Here is a 24665-nt window from a genome sequence, read left to right as displayed (position 1 = left end):
GATACTGTTGTGGCTGATGGGATGAGATCGGAAATTCAATTCACACCAACTCTCGTTGTCTTAAAGGGAATCTGTCATCTACTTTTTCGTATATAAGCTGAGGCCACCGCCATTAGGGGCTTATCTACCGCATTCTGTAATGCTGTAGATAAGCCCCCGATGTAACCTGAAAGATAAGAAAAACAAGTTATTATACTCCCCTGGATGGGAGGGGGGGCGGTCCGATGGGCGTCGCAGGTCTGGGTCTGACTCCTCCCATCTTCATACGATGACGTCCTCTTCCTTGCTTCCTGTCGCGGCTTCGGCGCAGGCGTACTTTATCTGCCCTGTTGAGGGCAGCGCAAAGTACTGCAGTGTGCAGGTGCTGGGCTTCTCGGACATTTCCCAGCGCCCCCCCAGGTGAGTATAGTATAACCTGTTTCTCTGTCGCCCATGACGGCACCACGGAGAGAGGGGATCCGCCCACCAAGGACAGGAAACCTACAGATAAAAAGGGCGGTACCACTCTCCCGCATCAGTTGGTTTCCTGTCCTTGATGGGAGACCTACAGACTTACCAGAAGGAAGATCGTCGTGGGATTCCGGGGCCAATCAGTCCGACTCAGGCAGCTGGGGTCCCTCTGCCTCGGCTGGTGTGGTCACCCGAAGCGCCACCGCTGGGGCTAGTGGGCCTCTAGGGTGTGCGGGGGAGGTGACATGGAGTTCGCGGTCACCTCCCTAGGTAAGATGCAGCAGCGGCAACATCCAGGGGGGTCCCTCTGTGGTTGCGGGAGGAGCGGCGCGGCTCTCCCTTTGGAAGCGTCAGCCTGCACACTGCATAGCCGACCGGCGCGCAGGGACCGCACGTTAGGGCAGGCTGCAGGCTGCAAAAAGACCGGGAGCTTCGGTGGGCAGCGGGTCATGTGCGGCACCATCTTGAAACTGCACGTTGGAAAGAGCGATAATGGCACACTCCGCAGGCGCCAGAAGAGGCGCTTCTGCGCAGGCGCATAATTGAATCAAGCGGTGGGAATCGCCGCTGCATTAAAAAAAAAAAAAAAAAAAAAAAGGCTGCTTCAGTAATCCGTCGGTAAAGGAACCGCAGCACGAGCCGCAGCACAGGCCGCAGCGCAAACCGCAGCACTAGCCACAAAAAAAAAAAATGCCACAGCAGCGATAAACATACAGGGGGGTCCCTCTGTGGTTACGGGGAGAGTGGCGCTCTCCCCCCTGAAGCATAAGCCTGCAATCTGCAAAAGCTGGGGCCCCCGGTGTGCAAGGGGAAAAAAAAAAAAAAAGCCGCATGCTGCCTCTCCCAGAATCTTCTCCAGGGAAACACCTGAGCTCGGCCTACTTCAGTTGCCAGGCCTGGACCTCATGGGGGAGAGAAAATCATTGACAGCAATGCAGCATTCCTGATGGGACGCCGCTTCCCCTTATGATGGGCTCTCGGCGTCACCAGCTCCCCCTGTTTTTTAGCAGGTATGGAGCCAGCACAGGTAAGTGCATGGTGGAATGTTCTGTTGATAGCTCATGCCTTTGTGCAAAGCTGTGCTAGAGCTTCATATGTGAGGTATGTTTTCACATATACACAGCCAGACCTTGGACCTCTAGGCTATAATAAGGCCATATGTCCAGGCTACATCTCATGATTTGCCTTAAGTTAGTTGCATGTCTTGTCTGCGCAGAGCCTTATGATTAGACTTCAAAAGTGACCTTTGGAAGCATGGTTTTCACTTTTTTTTTTTTTTGTGAGGGGGGTCTGATAAACAGGTGTCTCACTTTTCTTTGCAACTTAACTACTCTATGCCTTGGGAGGACAATTTGGGAGCACTTTGCCTCCATGAAGACTGCCCTCCAGCTGCGACTCATTAGTTAGCTCCTTCGGGTGGGGTCAGTCTGACAAATGAGATGTACTATTCAGAGTAGAGGCTTATCCGTATCTCTGAGAGATTGCTCTTTTGCTTGTAACTATGTGCCAATTTTGAAGCATGACTGTAGCTCTATGCTTTATATTGCGTGTGGCTGAACATCATATAATAATAATAATAATGGTCTTTGTTTTTGTATAGCGCTAACATATTACGCAGCGCTTTGCGGACCTTGCCATCGCTGTCCCCGGTGGGGCTCACAGTCTGAATTTCCTATCGGTGTGTCTTTGGGGTGTGGGAGGAGGCCGGAGTGCCCGGAGGAGACCCACGCAAACACGGAGAGAGCATGCGGGCTCTTTGCGGATGTTGTCCTGGGTGGGATTTGGGCCCGGGACTCCAGCGCTGCAGGGCTGGCCACTAAGCCACCGTGCTGCCCCATATCATACGGCATCATGATACTTTTATGCATTATATTGAGTGCAACACATTGCATCATGTTTCCTCTATGCATCGTATTGAGTGCCTCTGTGTGTCATATTGCATCTTAGAGCCTCTATGCATCTTACCGAGTGCCCTTGCATGTCATGGTGCCTCTTTGCATTATATTGCGTGTCTGTGTATCATATTGCTTCTATGCATTATGTCGTGTGTCCCTGTATCATGTCGCATCATAGTGCTTCTATGCATTATATTACATGCCTCTACGTATCATATTACATCATGGTACCTCTATGCCTTATATTGCGTGCCTCTGTGCATCATATTGCGGCATGGTGCCTCTATGCATCTTACTGAGTGCCTCTGTGCGTCATATGGCATCATGGTGCCTCTATACATCATACTAAGTGCCCCTGTGCATCATATTGCATCATGGTGCCTCTATGCATTATATGGCATGTCTCTGTGTATCATATTGCATCATAGTGCTTTTATGCATTATATTGCATGCATCTATGTATCATTTTGCATCATAGTACCTCTAGGCATCGTATTGAGTGCCTCTGCGTGTTGTATTGCATCATAGTGCCTCTATGCATCGTACTGAGTGCCTCTGGGTGTCATATTGTATCATAGTGCATCAATGCATCATACTGAGTGCCTCTGTGCTTCATATTGCATTATTGTGCCTCTACGTATCATATTGAGAGCCTCTGTGCATCATGTTGCATCATAGTGCCTTTATGCATCATATTGAGTGCATCTGTGCTTCATATTGCATCAGTGCCTCTATGCATCATATTGAGTGCCGCTGTGCAGCATGTTGCATTGTAGTGCCTTTATGCATCATATTGAGTACCTCTGCTTCATATTGCATCATTGTGCTTTTATGCATCATATTGAGTGCCTCTGCATCATGTTGCATCTTAGTGCCTCCATGCATCATATCGAGTGCCTCTGTGTATCATATTGCATCATAGTGCCTCTGTGCTTCATGTTGTATTATAGTGTTTCATATTGCCTGTGTGCATCATAGTTCACAGTGCCTCTGTGCATCATGTCGCATCTTAGTGCTTCATATTGCCTTTATACATTGTATTGCATTATATTGCATCGTGGTGCTTCATTGTGCTTTTTTGCTTCACATTGATGCATAGCCCCTCCATGCATCAAGATGTGTGCTTACGGGCATCTTATTGCTTCAGTGCCCCTGTGCCTTAGGGGGTATCATTAGTATCATAGTACCTCTGTGCTTCCTAGTACTTCGGGCTTGGTATTTTCTTTTTTGGCTCTGGGTTAGACCTTCTGATTTAGGTTATGCAGCCACGCACAAGGTATATCGTGGATCTACCATTTCACATTTTTGTCTTGGGCCCCAACTTTGGCTTATAGAGTCCTAGTGGTTTTGTACCCAGTTCCAACTTCTGTTGATTCATTCTTTACAACAGGGCTTAGCTGAGCTTTGCTTGAATTGGCTGAGTAAATTAGCAGTTCTTCCGTATGGAACAGTTTTTCTCAACCTATAAAGGGACATACTACTGTCCTGGGAGCAGAGAATACCAAGAGGTGGAAGGAAAAAATCCTTAACAATTCCACATGTGACAATCAGGCTGGTTTCCTTGATTAACATCCAGTAGACAGATTCCCGTCCCATAAGTCTATTGTACTATGGTTACCAGGGATGGCATGTCTGCCTTTGGCACCTTGTGGCGAATCAGCACCTCTCTGGTGGGAAGAATCCTGTTTTTCTCTAGCCATGGAGTATGGTTACTCCCTCCATGGCTGATAACACTGACAAGCTTGCCTTTTAGGATATGTATATGTGTGTAATGTCAGTAAAATAGGAGCGATGATCCACGTTTCCCTTTCAGCGTTTCTAATGAGAGGCCAACTCTGGTAATGTTGGGAAATATTACCTGCCGGATTGTGTATTCCTTAGTTGCAATAATATCCAACCCTTGTTTGGGGTTTAGACACCTAAGGATTCGGAATAGACGTGATCTCCTGGATGAGTAATGTGTGTACATCCTAATGCTCTGCCATTATCCATGTACTAACTGTTATTGGTTTGATCTTCCCACAGTCCAGGACCGGAGGCTAGTGGCACGCGCGGGGTGAGAGCGCGCCCTTATGACGCAAGCAGACGCCGCGGTGCATGACTGGGTAATCCAGTCTGAACAGGCACATGTTGCTTCTCCAAGTCCCCTCCTCGTGGAAATATAGAGCAGGTGGTCGGGGGCCGGTACTCTGAGGCCTAATATGTGGAAATGGTCAAAAGGCTGGTCACCCAGACTTCTCTGGTGCATCTCCTCAGAATATTAGCCATAATATTGATTGTGAATGTTTCCAGGAGTGGAGTAGACCATATAGGAACCACCTTTCAGGTTCCAAGTTAGAAGAGGGAGTTTCCAATAACAGCTGTCTAAGAGTTTCTGCAAGGAATTGGAATAGGGGCTAGCCACAAATACTTTAAAAGTTCAAGTCTTGGCTTTAAGGGCCCTGTACAATTCCGACCCGGCTGGGTATCGGGGATATCCAGGTTCATCAAAGCGTTGGCCAGGTCTAGACCCATCCCCTCTCGGTTTACTCCTCCTTGGAATTTAAACTTGGATCTTATATCCCTATCCAAACCTCCTTTTGAACCCCGGTCAGAGGTTTCTCTGGGAATCTGTCCCTTAAAACATCACTTTATGAATCGGTGGGTTCCCAGGTTTATCAGGGCAGCAGGTAGTTCGAGGCCACTTCCAGTAAAAGTTCCCTTCAATGGGATTTATTTTTGGTCCTTAAAACCCTGTCTAAACCGCCCTTCAAACCCTTAGAGGATATCCCATTAAAACTCCTATCCCTCAAAACATCCCTGTTCGTCGCCCTTTCATCTGCTCGTAGAATAAGCGACATACAGGCACTACCTTCTAACCCTCCTCATACACTGTTTTTAGAGAATAGGGTTACTCTCAAAATAGATCCTGCATACCTCCCGAAGGTGGCATCCCGGTTCCACAGAACTCAAGAGATATCTCTTCCCTCCTTTTGTCTTAACCCTAAAAATAGGGAGGAGGAATCATTGCATACACTAGATGTCAGGAGATGCTTCACGTAGTACTTAGAAGCCACCAGAGAGAATAGGGAGGATGCCTCTCTTTTTGTGTGCTTTCAGGATCCCTGGAAGGGGAAAAAAGCCTCCAAAGCTACTCTGGCGAGATGGATCACAGATGCTATCAGCCTATCATACTCATCAAGTGGAATGTCTATTTCCGGGGAGGTCAAGGCTCACTCAACGAGAGCAGTGGCAGCTTCTTGGGCGAGAAGGCCGGAGCTTCGATTGACCAGATATGTAGAGCTGCTACTTGGTCATCACCTTCCACATTCTATAGGCACTATAGATTGGACCTTATCTCCTCTTCGGACCTTACTTTCGGTAAAGGGTTCTGGAAGCGGTGGTCCCTCCCTGAATGTACAAATCTATGAAATCTCTCCGTGGTGCCGTCATGGGCGACAGAGAAAAATATAGTTCTTACCGATAACGGTATTTCTCTGAGCCCATGACGGCACCTGTACACTCCCTCCCTTCACTCATGGTTGTGCACATTAATATAGTGCCATAGTTTATTTTATGATAGGTCACGCGGTATCTCAATTAAGTTAAGTAATATTGAAACTAATAAGCTGTTCCATAGTCTCCCATTGTTCTCTAGTAAACAACTGATGCGGGAGAGTGGTACCGCCCTTTTTATCTGTAGGTTTCCTGTCCTTGGTGGGCGGATCCCCTCTCTCCGTGGTGCCGTCATGGGCTCAGAGAAATACCGTTATCGGTAAGAGCTATATTTTTTTCTTATCTTTCCAGTTACATCGGGGGCTTATCTACAGCTTTACAGAATGCTGTAGATAAGCCCCTGATGGCGGTGGCCGCAACTTATATGCAAGAAAGTAGGTGACAGATTCCCTTTAAATGTTGCAGCTTTCTGCTTGTCCTATTCCTGACATGTTTGTGTTCTCTCCATTTATACCTTTTGGCTAAAGTGGCTTTCAGGACCTTTAGAATAGGTCATCCACATGAGATTGGCCCAACACCCTGTACCCCCGGAATCAGCTGTTAACTGCTCCTTCTGTGGGTAATGTACAGGGTGGAGCACCACCGCTTTCTTGCTGTCTAGTTGGTGCTGCCGAGTACTACCTCCCATTCAGGGTAATGCTCCCAAATTGGCTGTTAAAAGCAGTACTTGGAATAGATGTCAGCTGATGAGTGGGAGTGTAGGGTGACGGACCCCCCACAATCTTGTATTCATCAGTGTATGGGTCAAGAACAAACACTTTTATTATATAAAATAATGTGGATATTTATAATATCTAATAGTCATATTTTTGTTTCTCTTTGTTAAAGAAGCTAATTTAAAGCCCAAATCTGAAAAAGAGAAGATGAAAGATTTGTTTCCAGCACTTTGCAGACCAGACAATCCCAGTGTTCGGGTAATTACATATGTATTATTGTGTTCACTCATATAATGAGCTCCTGTTAAAGGGATTGTTTGTGTGGAGTGAATATCAAGGTGGGCGCAGGGCATGGAGTGATTTATGGCATGCACCCCAGTGCTCTCTATTCTCCGTGCAGTCCTTTGTTTCACCTGGATCTGTGCCAATGGAAGGTGGCTTAAAGGGGTTTGCTTCTATTTAAAAAAAAAAAAAATGGTTTCCTCTTATATTAGCCACATTTTTTGCCCTGGCCAAATCTGGTTTTACAACAGAAAAGCTGAATTACCAGATATCATTTCAGAAATAGTATGCGGTATTGTATCTTTTTTTTTCTGATGTACCAGACAAGGCCCAAACAAAAGGGTGGCACCATTCTTGGGAACATGAGCAGATCGTTTTTGAATATCCTAAATATCTAATTTCACCTCCAAGCTATTGATATGCGCATGTAGCCCAAGTGCAGCAATATCTTTACATGGCCAGTCTGTTACTGAGAAATCAGCGTTTGAATTGATCTGCAAATGAGACAAAAGAACCATATGTAGATCTGAAGCCTCTGTCACTCCAGCTCTTCTTCCCCCACCCTACACCCAGCTTCAACTCCTCCCCCCTCCATCCGTGATTGCCTTCAGGCTGTTTGACTTCCTAAAAAGGAGTCACCAGTCATCTAGGAGGCTCTACAGATAGTTTTTCAGCCTCATTAGCATATCAATTAAAACACTGATTTCTCAGTAACTGAGGGATGGACTGGCCATATCAAGGTATTACTGGACCTGTCATTGAAAGAGCTACATGTGCATGTAAGTTTGAAGGGTGAAATCCTGATGACTGGATCCCTTTTCGGTGGACAACCCCTTCTTAACAGCTAAAGTGTCCACCATAAAATAAAAAACCCTTTATTCTTACCTAGAGACTGGCACCGATCATCCTATGTCAACCTTGTCTCTCAGCAGTCATGTTACTTTGTCACCTTTACAGCCATATTCAGCTCCAAACAGCTGGACCGAACACCTGATTACCCAGGATTGCCATCATCCTGGGAGGATCAGCAGAGCCCCTACTATCCTACAGAAGCCCCCTGCATCTGTCACATATCTCTCATATAAAACACCAGGGATTGGCTGTTTGGAAAAGTTTCTTTACAACATATTTTCAAGAGAACATTTGTTTCATCTGTACAGACCATGCTGGACCCAGAGGATGTGAAGGTGGCTGCAGATGTCTTGGAACAACTTGATGCATTAAAGCCAAGTATGGAGAGCAAGGTGAAAGAGAGGAGCAGTAAGCACAAGTAAGTATCAGCTGAAAAATGACTAGCTAGAGAAGATTAAAAGGGTAGCCCACAAACCTTTATTAAAAAATAAATGAATAAGATGGGTGATAAGTGTATGATCGCGTGGTCCCAAAGTGCTTTCTGTAGATGTACTGGTAGTGCCCATACATGATCACTGCATAATAGGGAGAGATTTTCTTCAAGTTCCATAGACATGAATGGAATAGTGGCCATACATGTGCAATACTGTTCCATTCACACAGGGACACCGAATTCCCATTCTTGTGATTAGTGGAGGTCCCAGTGGTTGGAAACCCCACAATCATGTAGTATCTGTCAAAAATATGTCCTTGTTCTTATAGTAATGTGCACATTGTAGATTCAGACTGAAGCTGGTAAAAATCGCAAGAGCACACATATGGAAACAAAGAGCAAATAAGCCAAAAAATATGTTAATCCTCAGATTTCTCAAAGTCCCCCCTTTTACTGATGATGGCTGTACACCACTTTTGCATTCTCTCAAGCAGCTTTATCCAGTAGATAGAAGCAAAGCTTTTCATACTTCCAGGAAGAAGGCGATTTTATCATGGCCTTCTACACTACACCAAACCATATAGAAGGGGTGGTTTAGAGAGCGTAAACCTGTTTGGTTGTTCAGCTGAGTTCTTTGACATGGTATTGGTGGATTTCAGGGATTTACAGTATCATGTAAAAGTTTGAGCACCCCCTGATCAAAACGACTGTTATTTTGAACAGTTAAGCAAGTTGAAGATGAAATGATCTTTAAAAGGCCTAAAATTAAAGATGATACATTATGGATACATTATGGCTTGTTCACTATCATCGTTGGGAAAGGGCAGGTGATGCAAATTTCCCTGCTTTATAAAAAAAACAACCCAGCCTCTTCTAACCTTGTGCCAAAAAACAGCAGCCATGGGTTCTTCTAAGCAGTTGCCTAGCACACTGAAAATGGTGGAGGCCCACAAAGCAGGAGAGGCCTATAAGAAGATAGCAAAGTGGTTTCAAGTTGCCCTATCGAAATGTAATTGAAGAAATGGCAGTTAACAGGAACTTGAGGTCAAGATAAGGTCTGAAAGACCAAGCAAAATTTCATTGAGAGCTGCTTGTAGGATTGCAAGAGAGGAAAACCAGAACCCCCTGCTTCAGTGCAAAAGACTTTTAGAAAGGCTTAGCAGACACTGGAGTTGTGGTACATCATTCTACTGCCCAGAGACACCTGCACAAATATGGTCTTCATGGAAGAGTCGTCAGAAAAAAACCTCTCCTGCGTCCTCACCATAAAATTCAGCATCAGAAGTATGTAATAGAACATCTAAACAATCCTGATGCATTTTGGAAACAAGTCCTGTAGACCAATCAGGTTAAAATAGAACTCTTTGGCCACAATTATCAAAAGTATGTGTGGAGAAAAAAGGGCACAGAATTTCGGGAAAAGGGCATCTCGCCAACCATTAAGCATGGCGGTGGATCAATCATGCTTTGGGGTTGTGTTGCAGCCAATGGCATGGGAAACATTTGACGGATAAAGAGAAGAATGGATTCAAAGAAATTTCAACAAATTCTTGATGCAAACATAACACCATCTGTAAAAAAGCTGATGTTGAAAAGAGGATGGCTTCTACAAATGAGTAATGATCCTAATTGACTACCTCAAATGGCTCAAGCTGACGGTTTTACAATGGCCCTCACAGTCCCCTGATCTGAACATCATTGAAAATTTGTGGCTAGACCACAAAATAGCAGTGCATGCAAGACGAACCATGAATCTCACAGAACTGAAAGAACTCAAATAAGAATTGAAATACTCTTGGCTGGCTACAAAAAGCTTTTGCATCTGCCCATTTTCACTTTTGTAATTTTTAAAATGTAAAAGATAAAATAAAAAAATTGTTTACCTTTTTGTTTTTTAGGCAAAAGAAAGTGTCTTCATTAATGCCTTCACGACCTATGATGTATAAGTATTTCATAGGTCGTGTATCCCCCATTGATGTTGGTTCCTGCGCTGACCCACATCTTTTCAGGTACTGACAGCTGATTTGATCAGATGTCATGTGCCCTTAATAGCCACGGCTGTTAACATGTTAAATGCCGCTGTCAATCTCTGTTACAAACCACTGTCGCAAACCCCGCCCATCGGCACCCCTGTCACATGATCGCGTGGCGCCAATGGCTTGGCTTGACAACCAGGGGTCTGCAGGAGACCCCGTGCTTGTCATTGCAGATCTGCTATGAGTGCTTCAAGTCTCCTTGAAGCAAATAAAAAGTAAAAAATTCTATATATTTTTTTTAAAAAATATGGAAGTTACCAAGTGTGTGAATTTTTTATTTATTTCATTTTGAATCGCTGCGTTCAGAAACGCCCGATCTATCAAAATATAAACAAAATTAATCCGATCGGTAAACTGCGTAACCAGAAAAAAACGTCAAAACGCTAGAATTACTATAAATATTTTTTTATTACTATAAAATGCAATAACAGGCAATCAAAACTTCGTATCCACCCCAAAATGGTATAAATAAAATATCGGCTTGGCACTGAAAAAATAAAATGCCATCTCAGAAAATATTTTGTTTTGTTTGTTTTTATAAACTTTGGATATATATAAAAAAATTTTGACACACTTAAATAAAAGAACCTAGACATGTTTGGCATCTGCAGACACGAAAATACTTGCAGAATCATAATGGCAAGTCAGTTTTAGCATTTCGTGAACATAGTAAAAAAAAAAAACCACAAACCAATAGTGGAATTGCACTTTATTTTCAATTTCACCGCACTTGGAATTTCTTTCCCGTTTTCCGGTACACTATATGGTAAAACCAATGGTGTCGTACAACTCGTCATGTAAAAAAACACAAGCCCTCACACGGCCATATTGATGGAAAAATTAAGTTTTGGCTCTGGGAAGGAGGGGAGTGAAAAACTAAAACGCACAAAAAAAGGGGTGAACTTTAGACCTTTTTAGAGATCGTTTCATCTTCAACTTGCTGAACTGTTCACAAAAACAGTAATTTTGACCAGGATTGCTACTTCCTATAGGTGGCACTAGAGTTCTCGTCCTCTTCCTCTCTGAAGAGACAATTTGCATATTTCCCAGGGGTGCATTGGAGCGTAAAGTCTGCTCATCTCGGCATGCTGAATATACTACTCTCAAGGAGAAACGTTACCCTTTGGACCATGGAAGAACCGAACTTTTACATGCCATTGTATTCCCACAACTGTGTAGCTACAGCCTCAATTTCCAGCCCAACAAGCTAAACTGCCATCTTATCATATTACACTATCCACAAAAAGCTACAGTGACCTTTTATCTTGAAAGTAGGGCATTTAAGTAGACGCATGCAATGGTGACTTCCTCATCTCAAACAATTTATGAAAAGAGGAAGAAAAAGCCAACAACAATGGTGGGCATACACCCCCCCAGAAAATGTCAATGTCTCCATAACTTGTGGCTTTGAGCGTCAATTACAGCTTGATAACGACCTCTCATCCTGTTCACAAGTCGATTTATTGTCTGCTGAGGCATGGCACCCTACTCTTCTTGAAGGACGGCCCTCATGTCATTTGAGGTTCTGGGGTACAGGGCTACGATCCTCCTACACGTTGACGCACTCCATTTGAGTTACCCGTATCTCCAGCAGTCATTCCCTATAGATGCGACCTCAATGAGCTGGAGCATTGTCGTCCATGGAGATTAAATTAGGCCTGTTTATGCAGAGCCACAATGATTCGATTAATGAGGCTATTCATGTAGTAGGGGCTTGTCCCTGTGCCATTCACAAAGTGTAGGGCAGTTGTGTTTTGACTAGGCACACCTGCCCACTACCACCACCAAAGGCTCTTCTGGTGACAACAGTAGCACTTTCCTTGACGTCTCCAACATCAAGAGCCATCAGTTCTGCTCAGTATGGATCAACTTTCATCATTGAACAAACTGAGGTCCATTGGTCCCTTATCCAGCGTAGATACTCACTGGCCCGTGCAAGACAATGATGCCTGTCAGTCCATACAAGAGAAAAGTGAACTGCACTAGAGATGGAATGAGTCCATAATAGAAGTGAAATGGCCTTTTATTTAACTGAATATTATCAGCTATGCAAACGGTTTGTGGTGCTCAGCACAGAATAAACATGTCTAATGCTTGACAAAAGAAAAAATACAGCACTCACCACGTTTGCAGTATTTCTTAAAAATCCTTTATTTCACCAATGGTGCAGGCATTTGAGTGCGGGATTCGGGCTTATGGAGGAATGCGGGGAGTACTGGAAAGGATGACGGCCGTTTCGCGTGTTACCGCTTCATCGGGTCCAATGATGCCTGTGCCTGGTGATGTGGCCAGGTACCTTTTGCAGGTCATCTAACACGTAGACCACACTGATGTAAACGGTTTCAAATGGTCTGACGTGACACTTGGGTGCCTCTCGCCTCCGTTAAATGGTCTGACGTGACACTTGGGTGCCTCTCGCCTCCCTCATTCATCATCCGGTTCCGAAGGGCATTATTAACAATGAAGCGGTCATCAGTGTGGGATATGGCCAAAGGACGTCCATTTCTCTGCCTTTCTGTGACTCTTCCAGTCTCTCTCTTTCTCTGTTGCTACCTGCTGATGGCACTCTGACACTCTATGCTCAGTGGCCACTTCTGGAACATCCTACAGCCTTGCAATGGCGAGGTACGGGTGATCAATTGTTAGATGTCGTCTTGGTCTCATGATATCAAAATGTGAGCAGCATGATGAGGAGGACTGTTTACTACCAATTCTAATGGAACCCCGAAATTTATTGGCCGATTCATGGATCAAACACCTGTTGTGAATTTTGCCAGTAAGCTCCTTGTTAGAGAACAGCAGGTTGTACAAAAAGTACTGAAACATTGAACACTTGGACATGTGCGTTGAAAAGTTTAGTGAACGTTGCGTTCACCTGAAAAGGTTAGAGTGCATTTTAGGATCACCCTGAAGTTTCACCCAAAAGCCAAATATCCCTAACTTTTTATGAGTAGTGTATATGATTATGACATTATTAGTATGAGTCTGGATACTCCCAGAGGTGAAGCTATAACAGTGACCAGTAAGTATACCCACTATACGATCATGTTGAGTGACATTTTAAAGGGATGTGGCAGATGACCATTAGGAGTGATCACTAGTGATGGTTACCCAGCTTTCTCAGAAACTAATTGGACATTAAGTAGCTCATTATTGTCCTTAATCTCAACATTTATTGTACTAGGGATAAGAAGAAAAGAAGCCGCAGTAGAAGCCGAGAGAGGAGTCGAAAGCACAGGCACAGATCCCGCTCAAGATCCAGAGATAGGAAGAAATCGGGGAGACCCAGGTCAAGGAGTCGCAGCCCACTCAAGAATCGATACCGGAGCCCTGTTAAGGAGGAACACACAAGCCGAAACCAGCGGTCTGAAAAGAACGATGAGCGCTGGAGGGAAAAGCACGTTGACAGGCCCCCTCCAGAAGAGCCATCTATTGGGGATATCTATAACGGAAAGGTCACCAGTATCATGCAGTTTGGCTGTTTTGTTCAGTTGGAGGGCCTGAGGTGAGATTCTGGGATTCTCTGTTGAACTCAGATGACTGGACTGCAATTGTCCTTGCATTTTATTTATTGATTGTTCGTTAATTTAGCGCTAGAAATAATAGACCATCTGTTTGTCCAGGAAACGCTGGGAGGGCTTGGTCCATATATCAGAGCTAAGAAGAGAAGGACGTGTAGCAAATGTGGCTGATGTCGTCAGCAAAGGTCAAAGAGTAAAAATCAAGGTGCTTTCCTTCACTGGGTGCAAAACCAGCCTAAGTATGAAGGTGAGTATAAATGAACACCTGTTGTTTTGGGGTATAGTTTTAGGCCTCCAACTTATATGATCATTTTCATATTGGGAATATCCATTTATTTGTAGAAAAGACTCATCTTAATAGAGCAATGGCCACGCAGGTACTCCACCACTCATTCATCTTCTAATGGGCTGCTGGAAAAAGCAGAGTCCTGTTTGTCCATTCACCGCTTGGTACATACATGACCAATTCTCCTTTACTAGGGAACCTTTCAAAACCCCTTTTGATGAGAAAGAACTTTCACTGTTGGCAATAATACTTTAGTGTTACCTTTTAGATATCGGCTAAATCAAAAACTAATTTGAGTAAAAAGGATAAGAATTAATTCCTAATCATGTCTCCTTTCTAATATCTGCTTTATTGCATGGCAGTAATATTTTACTACTTGACTGCAGGACGTAGATCAAGACACTGGAGAAGATCAGAACCCTAACAGAAGGAGGAACCTGGTTGGGGAGAACAATGAGGAGGCTTCCATGAGGAACCCAGACAGACCTAGCCACCTTTCACTAGTAAACGCCCCAGAGGTTGAAGATGACACCCTAGAACGAAAACGTCTCACCAAGATTTCAGACCCGGAAAAGTGGGAGATTAAGCAGGTGCACTACAATACAGTTGTTTTGGTAGTGTTGAGTTGTTCTAGAAGTATATAGCATGTTGAAGAAATTATCCAGATGAGATAAAGAATTGTGTGATAATGATGTCTCCGCCATGATAGTGCTTGGTTTCCTCTGGGCAGTCGGGCCACATCCATATTTTCTTCAGTACTGTACAGCTTTATCTAATACTAGATGGCAGCCTGATTCTAAAGAATCGGGAGTCTAGAATCCATATATACTTTATTTATTCAAATGTAAGAATAATTTGGTGGGTGGGGACCCTCGGCCTCCGATTTGGTTGGCGGGGCCCCACGGCCTCCGATTTGGTGGGCGGGGTCCCTCTGCCTCCGCTTTGGTGGGCGGGGCCGCTCGGCCTTCGATTTGGTGGGCGGGGCTCCTCGGCCTCCGATTTGGTGGGCGGGGCCCCTTATCCTCCGATTTGGTGGGCGGGGACCCTCGGCCTCCGATTTGGTAGGCGGGGCCCCTTATCCTCCGATTTGGTGGGCGGGGACCCTCGGCCTCCGATTTGGTGGGCAGGGCCCTTCGGCCTCCGATTTGGTGGGCGGGGCCCCTCGGCCTCCGATTTGGTGGGCGGGGCCCCTCGGCCTCCGATTTGGTGGGCGGGGCCCCTCGGCCTCCGATTTGGTGGGCGGGGCCCCTTGGCCTCCGATTTGGTGGGCGGGGCCCCTCGGCCTCCGATTTGGTTGGTGGGGCCCCTCGGCCTCCGATTTGGTGGGCGGGGCCCCTCGGCCTCCGATTTGGTGGGCGGGGCCCCTCGGCCTCCGATTTGGTGGGCGGGGCCCCTCGGCCTCCGATTTGGTGGGCGGGGCCCCTCGGCCTCCGATTTGGTGGGCGGGGCCCCTCGGCCTCCGATTTGGTGGGCGGGGCCCCTCGGCCTCCGATTTGGTGGGCGGGGACCCTCGGCCTCCGATTTGGTGGGTGGGGACCCTCGGCCTCCGATGTGGTGGGCGGGGCCCCTCGGCCTCCGCTGTGGTGGGTGGGGCCGGGCCCCTCGGCCTCCGCTTTGGTGGGCGGGGCCGCTCGGCTTTCGATTTGGTGGGCGGGGCTCCTCGGCCTCCGATTTGGTTGGCGGGGCCCCTCGGCCTCCGATTTGGTTGGCGGGGCCCCTCGGCCTCCGATTTGGTGGGCGGGGACTCTCGGCCTCCGATTTGGTGGGCGGGGACCCTCGGCCTCCGATTTGGTGGGCGGGGACCCTCGGCCTCCGATTTGGTGGGCGGGGACCCTCGGCCTCCGATTTGGTGGTCGGGGACCCTCGGCCTCCGCTTTGGTGGGCGGGGACCCTCGGCCTCCGCTTTGGTGGGCGGGGCCCCTCGGCCTTCGATTTGGTGGGCGGGGCCCCTCGGCCTCCGATTTGGTTGGTGTGGACCCTCGGCCTCCGATGTGGTGGGCGGGGCCCCTAGGCCTCCGATGTGGTGGGCGGGGCCCCTCGGCCTCCGATGTGGTGGGCGGGGCCCCTCGGCCTCCGATTTGGAGGGCGGGGACCCCCGGCCTCCGATTTGGTAGGCGGGGACCCTCGGCCTCCGATTTGGTGGGCGGGGACCCTCGGCCTCCGATTTGGTTGGCGGGGCCCCTCGGCCTCCGATTTGGTGTGTGCTCTGCCTGGGGCCACTGTGCTCTGCCTGGGGCCCCATATGCTGCCTGGGGCCCCTGTGCTCTGCCTGGGGCCCCATATGCTGCCTGGGGCCCCTGTGCTCTGCCTGGGGCCCCATATGCTGCCTGGGGCCCCTGTGCTCTGCCTGGGGCCCCATATGCTGCCTGGGGCCCCTGTGCTCTGCCTGGGGCCCCTGTGCTCTGCCTGGGGCCCCTGTGCTCTGCCTGGGGCCCCATAAGCTGCCTGGGACCACTGTGCTCTGCCTGGGGCCCCATATGCTGCCTGGGGCCCCTGTGCTCTGCCTGGGGCCCCATATGCTGCCTGGGGCCACTGTGCTCTGCCTGGGGCCCCATATGCTGCCTGGGGCCCCTGTGCTCTGCCTGGGGCCCCATATGCTGCCTGGGGCCCCATATGCTGCCTGGGGCCCCTGTGCTCTGCCTGGGGCCCCTGTGCTCTGCCTGGGGCCACTGTGCTGCCTGGGGCCCCTGTGCTCTGCCTGGGGCCCCATATGCTGCCTGGGGCCCCTGTGCGCTGCCTGGGGCCCCTGTGCTCTGCCTGGGGCCCCTGTGCTCTGCCTGGGGCCCCATATGCTGCCTGAGGCCCCTGTGCTCTGCCTGGGGCCCCTGTGCTCTGCCTGGGGCCCCTGTGCTCTGCCTGGGGCCCCTGTGCTCTGCCTGGGGCCCCATATGCTGCCTGGGGCCCCTGTGCTCTGCCTGGGGCCACTGTGCTCTGCCTGGGGCCCCATAGGCTGCCTGGGGCCCCTGTGCTCTGCCTGGGACCACTGTGCTCTGCCTGGGGCCCCATATGCTGCCTGGGGCCCCTGTGCTCTGCCTGGGGCCACTGTGCTCTGCCTGGGGCCCCATATGCTGCCTGGGGCCCCTGTGCTCTGCCTGGGTGTAGGACACTGGTGACGTCACTTAGCTCCGGACATTAGCTCCGGACATTAGCTCCGGACAAAGCCACGGAAGTTGGCACAAATTGCAGGAAGTAGTATTCTAGGCAATTATATATTAGACTAGATGGCAGCCCGATTCTAAAGAATCGGGAGTCTAGAATCCATATATACTTTATTTATTCAAATGTAAGAATAATTTGGTGGGCGGGGACCCTCGGCCTCCGATTTGGTTGGCGGGGCCCTTACGGCCTCCGATTTGGTGGGCGGGGTCCCTCTGCCTCCGCTTTGGTGGGCGGGGCCGCTCGGCCTTCGATTTGGTGGGCGGGGCTCCTCGGCCTCCGATTTGGTTGGTGGGGCCCCTCGGCCTCCGATTTGGTAGGCGGGGCCCCTTATCCTCCGATTTGGTGGGCGGGGACCCTCGGCCTCCGATTTGGTGGGCGGGGCCCCTCGGCCTCCGATTTGGTTGGCGGGGCCCCTCGGCCTCCGATTTGGTGGGCAGGGACCCTCGGCCTCCGATTTGGTGGGTGGGGACCCTCGGCCTCCGATTTGGTGGGCGGGGACCCTCGGCCTCCAATTTGGTGGGCGGGGACCCTCGGCCTCCGATTTGGTGGGCGAGGACCCTCGGCCTCCGATTTGGTGGGCGGGGACCCTCGGCCTCCGATTTGGTGGGTGGGGACCCTCGGCCTCTGATTTGGTAGGTGGGGCTCCTCGGCCTCCAATGTGGTGGTCGGGGCCCCTCGGCCTCCGCTTTGGTGGGCGGGGCCGGGCCCCTCGGCCTCCGCTTTGGTGGGCGTGGCCGCTCGGCCTTCGATTTGGTGGGCGGGGCTCCTCGGCCTCCGATTTGGTTGGCGGGGCCCCTCGGCCTCCGATTTGGTTGGCGGGGCCCCTCGGCCTCCGATTTGGTGGGCGGGGACTCTCGGCCTCCGATTTGGTGGGCGGGGACCCTCGGCCTCCGATTTGGTGGGCGGGGACCCTCGGCCTCCGATTTGGTGGGCGGGGACCCTCGGCCTCCGATTTGGTGGTCGGGGACCCTCGGCCTCCGCTTTGGTGGGCGGGGCCCCTCGGCCTCCGATTTGGTGGGCGGGGTCCCTCTGCCTCCGATTTGGTGTGCGGGGACCCTCGGCCTCCGCTTTGGTGGGCGGGGCCCCTCGGCCTTCGATTTGGTGGGCGGGGCCCCTCGGACTCCGATTTGGTTGGTGTGGACCCTCGGCCTCCGATTTGGTGGGCGGGGACCCTCGGCCACCGATTTGGTGGGCGGGGACCCTCGGCTTCCGATTTGGTGGTCGGGGACCCTCGGCCTCCGATTTGGTGGGCGGGGCCCATCGGCCTCCGATGTGGTGGGCGGGGCCCCTCGGCCTCCGATGTGGTGGGTGGGGACCCCCGGCCTCCGATTTGGTGGGCGGGGCCCCTCGGCCTCCAATTTGGTGGGCGGGGACCCTCGGCCTCCGATTTGGTGGGTGGGGACCCTCGGCCTCCGATTTGGTAGGCGGGGTCCCTCTGCCTCCGCTTTGGTGGGCGGGGACCCTCGGCCTCCGCTTTGGTGGGCGGGGCCCCTCGGCCTTCGATTTGGTGGGCGGGGCCCCTCGGCCTCCGATTTGGTTGGTGTGGACCCTCGGCCTCCGATTTGGTGGGCGGGGACCCTCGGCCTCCGATTTGGTGGGTGGGGACCCTCGGCCTCCGATTTGGTGGGCGGGGACCCTCGGCCTCCGATTTGGTGGGCGGGGCCCCTCGGCCTCCGATGTGGTGGGCGGGGCCCCTCGGCCTCCGATTTGGTGGGCGGGGACCCTCGGCCTCCGATTTGGTGGGCGGGGACCCGCGGCCTCCGCTTTGGTGGGCGGGGCCCCTCGGCCTCTGATTTGGTGGGCGGGGACCCTCGGCCTCCGCTTTGGTGGGCGGGGCCCCTCGGCCTCCGATTTGGTGGGCGGGGTCCCTCTGCCTCAGATTTGGTGTGCGGGGACCCTCGGCCTCCGCTTTGGTGGGCGGGGCCCATCGGCCTTCGATTTGGTGGGCGGGGCCCCTCGGCCTCCGATTTGGTGGGCGGGGACCCTCGGCCTCCGATTTGGTGGGCGGGGACCCTCGGCCTCCGATTTGGTGGGTGGGGACCCTCGGCCTCTGATTTGGTAGGCGGGGCTCCTCGGCCTCCGATGTGGTGGTCGGGGCCCCTCGGCCTCCGCTTTGGTGGGCGGGGCCGGGCCCCTCGGCCTCCGCTTTGGTGGGCGTGGCCGCTCGGCCTTCGATTTGGTTGGCGGGGCCCCTCGGCCTCCGATTTGGTTGGCGGGGCCCCTCGGCCTCCGATTTGGTGGGCGGGGACTCTCGGCCTCTGATTTGGTGGGCGGGGACCCTCGGCCTCCGATTTGGTGGGCGGGGACCCTCGGCCTCCGATTTGGTGGTCGGGGACCCTCGGCCTCCGCTTTGGTGGGCGGGGCCCCTCGGCCTCCGATTTGGTGGGCGGGGTCCCTCTGCCTCCGATTTGGTGTGCGGGGACCCTCGGCCTCCGCTTTGGTGGGCGGGGCCCCTCGGCCTTCGATTTGGTGGGCGGGGCCCCTCGGACTCCGATTTGGTTGGTGTGGACCCTCGGCCTCCGATTTGGTGGGCGGGGACCCTCGGCCACCGATTTGGTGGTCGGGGACCCTCGGCTTCCGATTTGGTGGTCGGGGACCCTCGGCCTCCGATTTGGTGGGCGGGGCCCATCGGCCTCCGATGTGGTGGGCGGGGCCCCTCGGCCTCCGATGTGGTGGGTGGGGACCCCCGGCCTCCGATTTGGTGGGCGGGGCCCCTCGGCCTCCGATTTGGTGGGCGGGGCCCCTCGGCCTCCGATTTGGTGGGCGGGGACCCTCGGCCTCCGATTTGGTGGGTGGGGACCCTCGGCCTCCGATTTGGTAGGCGGGGTCCCTCTGCCTCCGATTTGGTGTGCGGGGACCCTCGGCCTCCGCTTTGGTGGGCGGGGCCCCTCGGCCTTCGATTTGGTGGGCGGGGCCCCTCGGCCTCCGATTTGGTTGGTGTGGACCCTCGGCCTCCGATTTGGTGGGCGGGGACCCTCGGCCTCCGATTTGGTGGGTGGGGACCCTCGGCCTCCGATTTGGTGGGCGGGGACCCTCGGCCTCCGATTTGGTGGGCGGGGCCCATCGGCCTCCGATGTGGTGGGCGGGGACCCTCGGCCTCCGATTTGGTGGGCGGGGACCCTCGGCCTCCGATTTGGTGGGCGGGGACCCTCGGCCTCCGATTTGGTGGGCGGGGCCCCTCGGCCTCCGATTTGGTGGGCGGGGCCCCTCGGCCTCCGATTTGGTGGGCGGGGACCCTCGGCCTCCGATTTGGTGGGTGGGGACCCTCGTGGGCGGGGACCCTCGGCCTCCGATTTGGTGGGCGGGGCCCCTCGGCCTCCGATGTGGTGGTCGGGGCCCCTCGGCCTCCGCTTTGGTGGGCGGGGCCGGGCCCCTCGGCCTCCGCTTTGGTGGGCGGGGCCTCTCGGCCTTCGATTTGTTGGGCGGGGCTCCTCGGCCTCCGATTTGGTTGGCGGGGCCCCTCGGCCTCCGATTTGGTTGGCGGGGCCCCTTATCCTCGATTTGGTGGGCGGGGACTCTCGGCCTCCGATTTGGTGGGCGGGGACCCTCGGCCTCCGATTTGGTGGGCGGGGCCCCTCGGCCTCCGATTTGGTTGGCGGGGCCCCTCGGCCTCCGATTTGGTGGGCGGGGACCCTCGGCCTCCGATTTGGTGAGCGGGGCCCCTCGGCCTCCGATTTGGTTGGTGGGGCCCCTCGGCCTCCGATTTGGTGGGCGGGGCCCCTCGGCCTCCGATTTGGTTGGTGGGGCCCCTCGGCCTCCGATTTGGTGGGCGGGGACCCTCGGCCTCCGATTTGGTGGGCGGGGACCCTCGGCCTCCGATTTGGTGGGCGGGGACCCTCGGCCTCCGATGTGGTGGGCGGGGCCCCTCGGCCTCCGCTTTGGTGGGCGGGGCCAGGCCCCTCGGCCTCCGCTTTGGTGGGCGGGGACACTCGGCCTTCGATTTGGTGGGCGGGGCTCCTCGGCCTCCGATTTGGTTGGCGAAGCCCCTCGGCCTCCGATTTGGTGGGCGGGGACCCTCGGCCTCCAATTTGGTGGGCGGGGACCCTCGGCCTCCAATTTGGTGGGCGGGGACCCTCGGCCTCCAATTTGGTGGGCGGGGCCCCTCGGCCTCCGATTTGGTGGGCGGGGCCCCTCAGCCTCCGATGTGGTGGGCGGGGCCCCTCAGCCTCCGCTTTGGTGGGCTGGGCCGGGCCCCTCGGCCTCCGCTTTGGTGGGCGGGGCCGCTCGGCCTTCGATTTGGTGGGCAGGGCTCCTCGGCCTCCGATTTGGTTGGCGGGGCCCCTCGGCCTCCGATTTGGTTGGCGGGGCCCCTCGGCCTCCGATTTGGTGTGTGCTCTGCCTGGGGCCCCATATGCTGCCTGGGGCCCCTGTGCTCTGCCTGGGGCCCCTGTGCTCTGCCTGGGGCCACTGTGCTCTGCCTGGGGCCACTGTGCTCTGCCTGGGGCCCCATGTTCTGCCTGGGGCCACTGTGCTCTGCCTGGGGCCCCATAAGCTGCCTGGGGCCCCTGTGCTCTGCCTGGGACCACTGTGCTCTGCCTGGGGCCCCATATGCTGCCTGGGGCCCCTGTGCTCTGCCTGGGGCCACTGTGCTCTGCCTGGGGCCCCATATGCTGCCCGGGGCCACTGTGCTCTGCCTGGGGCCCCATATGCTGCCTGGGGCCCCTGTGCTCTGCCTGGGCCCCCATATGCTGCCTGGGGCCCCTGTGCTCTGCCTGGGGCCCCTGTGCTCTGCCTGGGGCCCCATGTTCTGCCTGGGGCCCCTGTGCTCTGCCTGGGGCCACTGTGCTCTGCCTGGGGCCCCATATGCTGCCTGGGGCCCCTGTGCTCTGCCTGGGGCCCCATATGCTGCCTGGGGCCCCTGTGCTCTGCCTGGGGCCCCTGTGCTCTGCCTGGGGCCCCTGTGCTCTGCCTGGGGCCCCATGTTCTGCCTGGGGCCCCTGTGGTCTGCCTGGGGCCACTGTGCTCTGCCTGGGGCCCCATATGCTGCCTGGGGCCCCTGTGCTCTGCCTGGGGCCCCATATGCTGCCTGGGGCCCCTGTGCTCTGCCTGGGGCCACTGTGCTCTGCCTAGGGCCCCATAGCCTGCCTGGGGCCCCTGTGCTCTGCCTGGGACCACTGTGCTCTGCCTGGGGCCCCATATGCTGCCTGGGGCCCCTGTGCTCTGCCTGGGGCCACTGTGCTCTGCCTGGGGCCCCATATGCTGCCTGGGGCCCCTGTGCTCTGCCTGGGTGTAGGACACTGGTGACATCACTTAGCTCCGGACATTAGCTCCGGACATTAGCTCCGGACATTAGCTCCGGACATTAGCTCCGGACATTAGCTCCGGACATTAGCTCCGGACAAAGCCACGGAAGTTGGCACAAATTGCAGGAAGTAGTATTCTAGGCAATTATATATTAGATATAAAGCTGAATGTGTGTATGTATGTGTGTATGTATGTCCGGGATTGGCATCTGAACCGTTGCAGCTACAGCCACAAAATTTTGCACAGTCACACGTCTGGACCCCGAGAGCGTCATAGGCTATATTGTGAGGTGAAATTTTAACCCCGCGCTTTCCAATTCACCAAACAATTTTGCCCCTATCTACATAATGGGGAAAAAGTGAAAGGAAAAGTGTTGGAGGCGTCGCAGCTACAGGCACAAAATTTTGCACAGTCACACGTCTGGACCCTGAGAGCGTCAAAGCTATGTTGTGAGGTGAAATTTTAACCCCGCGCTTTCCAATTCACCAAACAATTTTGCCCCTATCTACATAATGGGGAAAAAATGAAAGGAAAAGTGTTGGAGGCAAATTAACAGCTGCCAGATGTGAACAAGGGGGACTTAAAGAATGAGAGCGATGGCGCCAAAGAGTATATACTGTACAGTTGCTAAGGTGGGGCCCCGACATGGGATAATCACCACACCACCACGGGGATATGAACACACACAAAATGCGCCACACACTACCACGTGCTCGAACACATATACCACCCTCAGCGCACATTTCACCACACATACACCAACCTCGCCACATAAAAGTTGAAACACAAAAGTCGCCGCTCAAAACTCGCCACGCGCAAAACTCTCCACATGCAAAACTCTCCACACGTGCAAAACTCACCTCATGGAAAACTCGCCACACGCAAAACTTGCACACGCAGAAAAATTGCCACATGCACAAAAGTTGCAACACATGCAAAAGTTGCCTCACACAAAACTTGCACATACTCAAAAGGCACCACACATAAAACTCGCCACGCGCAAAACTCGCCATGCGCAAAACTTGCTGCACACAACTTGCTACACTAACCTGTCACATGCAACTCGACACACAAAAAGTCGCTACATGCATGTCGCCACACGCAACTCAACACACACAACTTGACACACGAAACTCGCCCTAAAACACACACAAGTCTGGTATTATCCTTCAAAAATAAAAATCTGATTAATAAGCTGACAAACTACAAGAGCAACAAATGTACCATATAGGAATCCGGCAGCTGTCAGTCACATGACCAGTCTATTATGTGTATGTGTGAGCTAATATATACTGCCAGGGGGTGGGCTTACTGTTGGCTGGGGATTTATCAGGCTGCCAATTTAGCTTACTAATACTGAGGTAAAAATACTGACCAAATAACGTGTGAACGAGGTCTAATACAGGAGGAGATGACATACAGATATATACTATATACAGGAGGAGATGACACACAGGTATATACTATTTACAGGGGAGATGACACACAGGTATATACTATATGCAGGAGGAGATGACACACAGATATATACTATATACAGGAGAGATGACACACAGGTATATACTATATAGAGGAGGAGATGACATACAGGTACATACTACATACAGCAGGAGATGACATACAGGTATATACTATATACAGAAGGAGATGACACACAGGTATATACTATATACAGGAGCAGATTACCTACAGGTATATAGTATATACATGAGGAGATGACATACAGGTATATGCTATGTATAGGAGGAGATGACATACAGGTATATGCTATATACAGGAGGAGATGACACACAGATATATACTATATATAGGTGAGATGACACACAGGTATATACTATATACAGGAGGAGATTACATACAGGTATATACTATATATAGGAGGAGATGACACAGGTATATACCATATACAGGGGAGATGACACACAGCAGGTATATACTATATACAGGGGAGATGACATACAGGTATATACTATATACAGGAGATGACATACAGGTGTATACTATATATAAGGGAGATGACAAACATGTATATACTGAGGTGAAAATGAGGTGTGAGGTGAAAATGAAAAGGTGTGAGTGCAAAATGAGAGGAGTGAGGGAAAATAGTGGAGTGATCGGAAAATGACAGATGTGAGGTCGAAATGACAAGTGTTAGGGGGGAATGAGAGGAGTGAGGGGGAAAATAAGAGGAGTGAGGGGGGAAAATGAGAGGTGTGAGGGAGAAAATGAGAGATGTGAGGGGCAAAATGAAAGATGTGATGGGGAAAATGAGAGGCGTGATGGGAAAATAAGAGAAGTGAGGTGCTATAACTAACCACAGACATTTACTATGCCCAGGCAACGCTGGGCTCTTCAG

At 52.3% G+C, this 24665-nt stretch overlaps 1 protein-coding gene across 1 annotated transcript in view; it reads left to right on the top strand.

Moving 5' to 3' along the window:
- The window catches only part of DHX8 (DEAH-box helicase 8), a 53950-nt gene that overhangs the window by 8323 nt on the left and 20962 nt on the right, over window positions 1-24665 (top strand). The window contains exons 5-9 of the mRNA XM_077252081.1: window positions 6669-6754; window positions 7939-8048; window positions 13284-13604; window positions 13723-13867; window positions 14293-14496. Coding sequence (XP_077108196.1) covers window positions 6669-6754; window positions 7939-8048; window positions 13284-13604; window positions 13723-13867; window positions 14293-14496 — 866 coding nt within the window. The remainder of the gene's footprint in view (window positions 1-6668; window positions 6755-7938; window positions 8049-13283; window positions 13605-13722; window positions 13868-14292; window positions 14497-24665) is intronic.

This window comes from Ranitomeya variabilis, chromosome 4 (assembly GCF_051348905.1).
Source record: "Ranitomeya variabilis isolate aRanVar5 chromosome 4, aRanVar5.hap1, whole genome shotgun sequence".
NCBI classification, from domain to species: Eukaryota; Metazoa; Chordata; class Amphibia; order Anura; family Dendrobatidae; genus Ranitomeya; species Ranitomeya variabilis.
The sequence above is the reverse complement of the archived record's forward strand: the minus strand, read 5'-3'. Positions and strand labels throughout refer to the sequence as shown.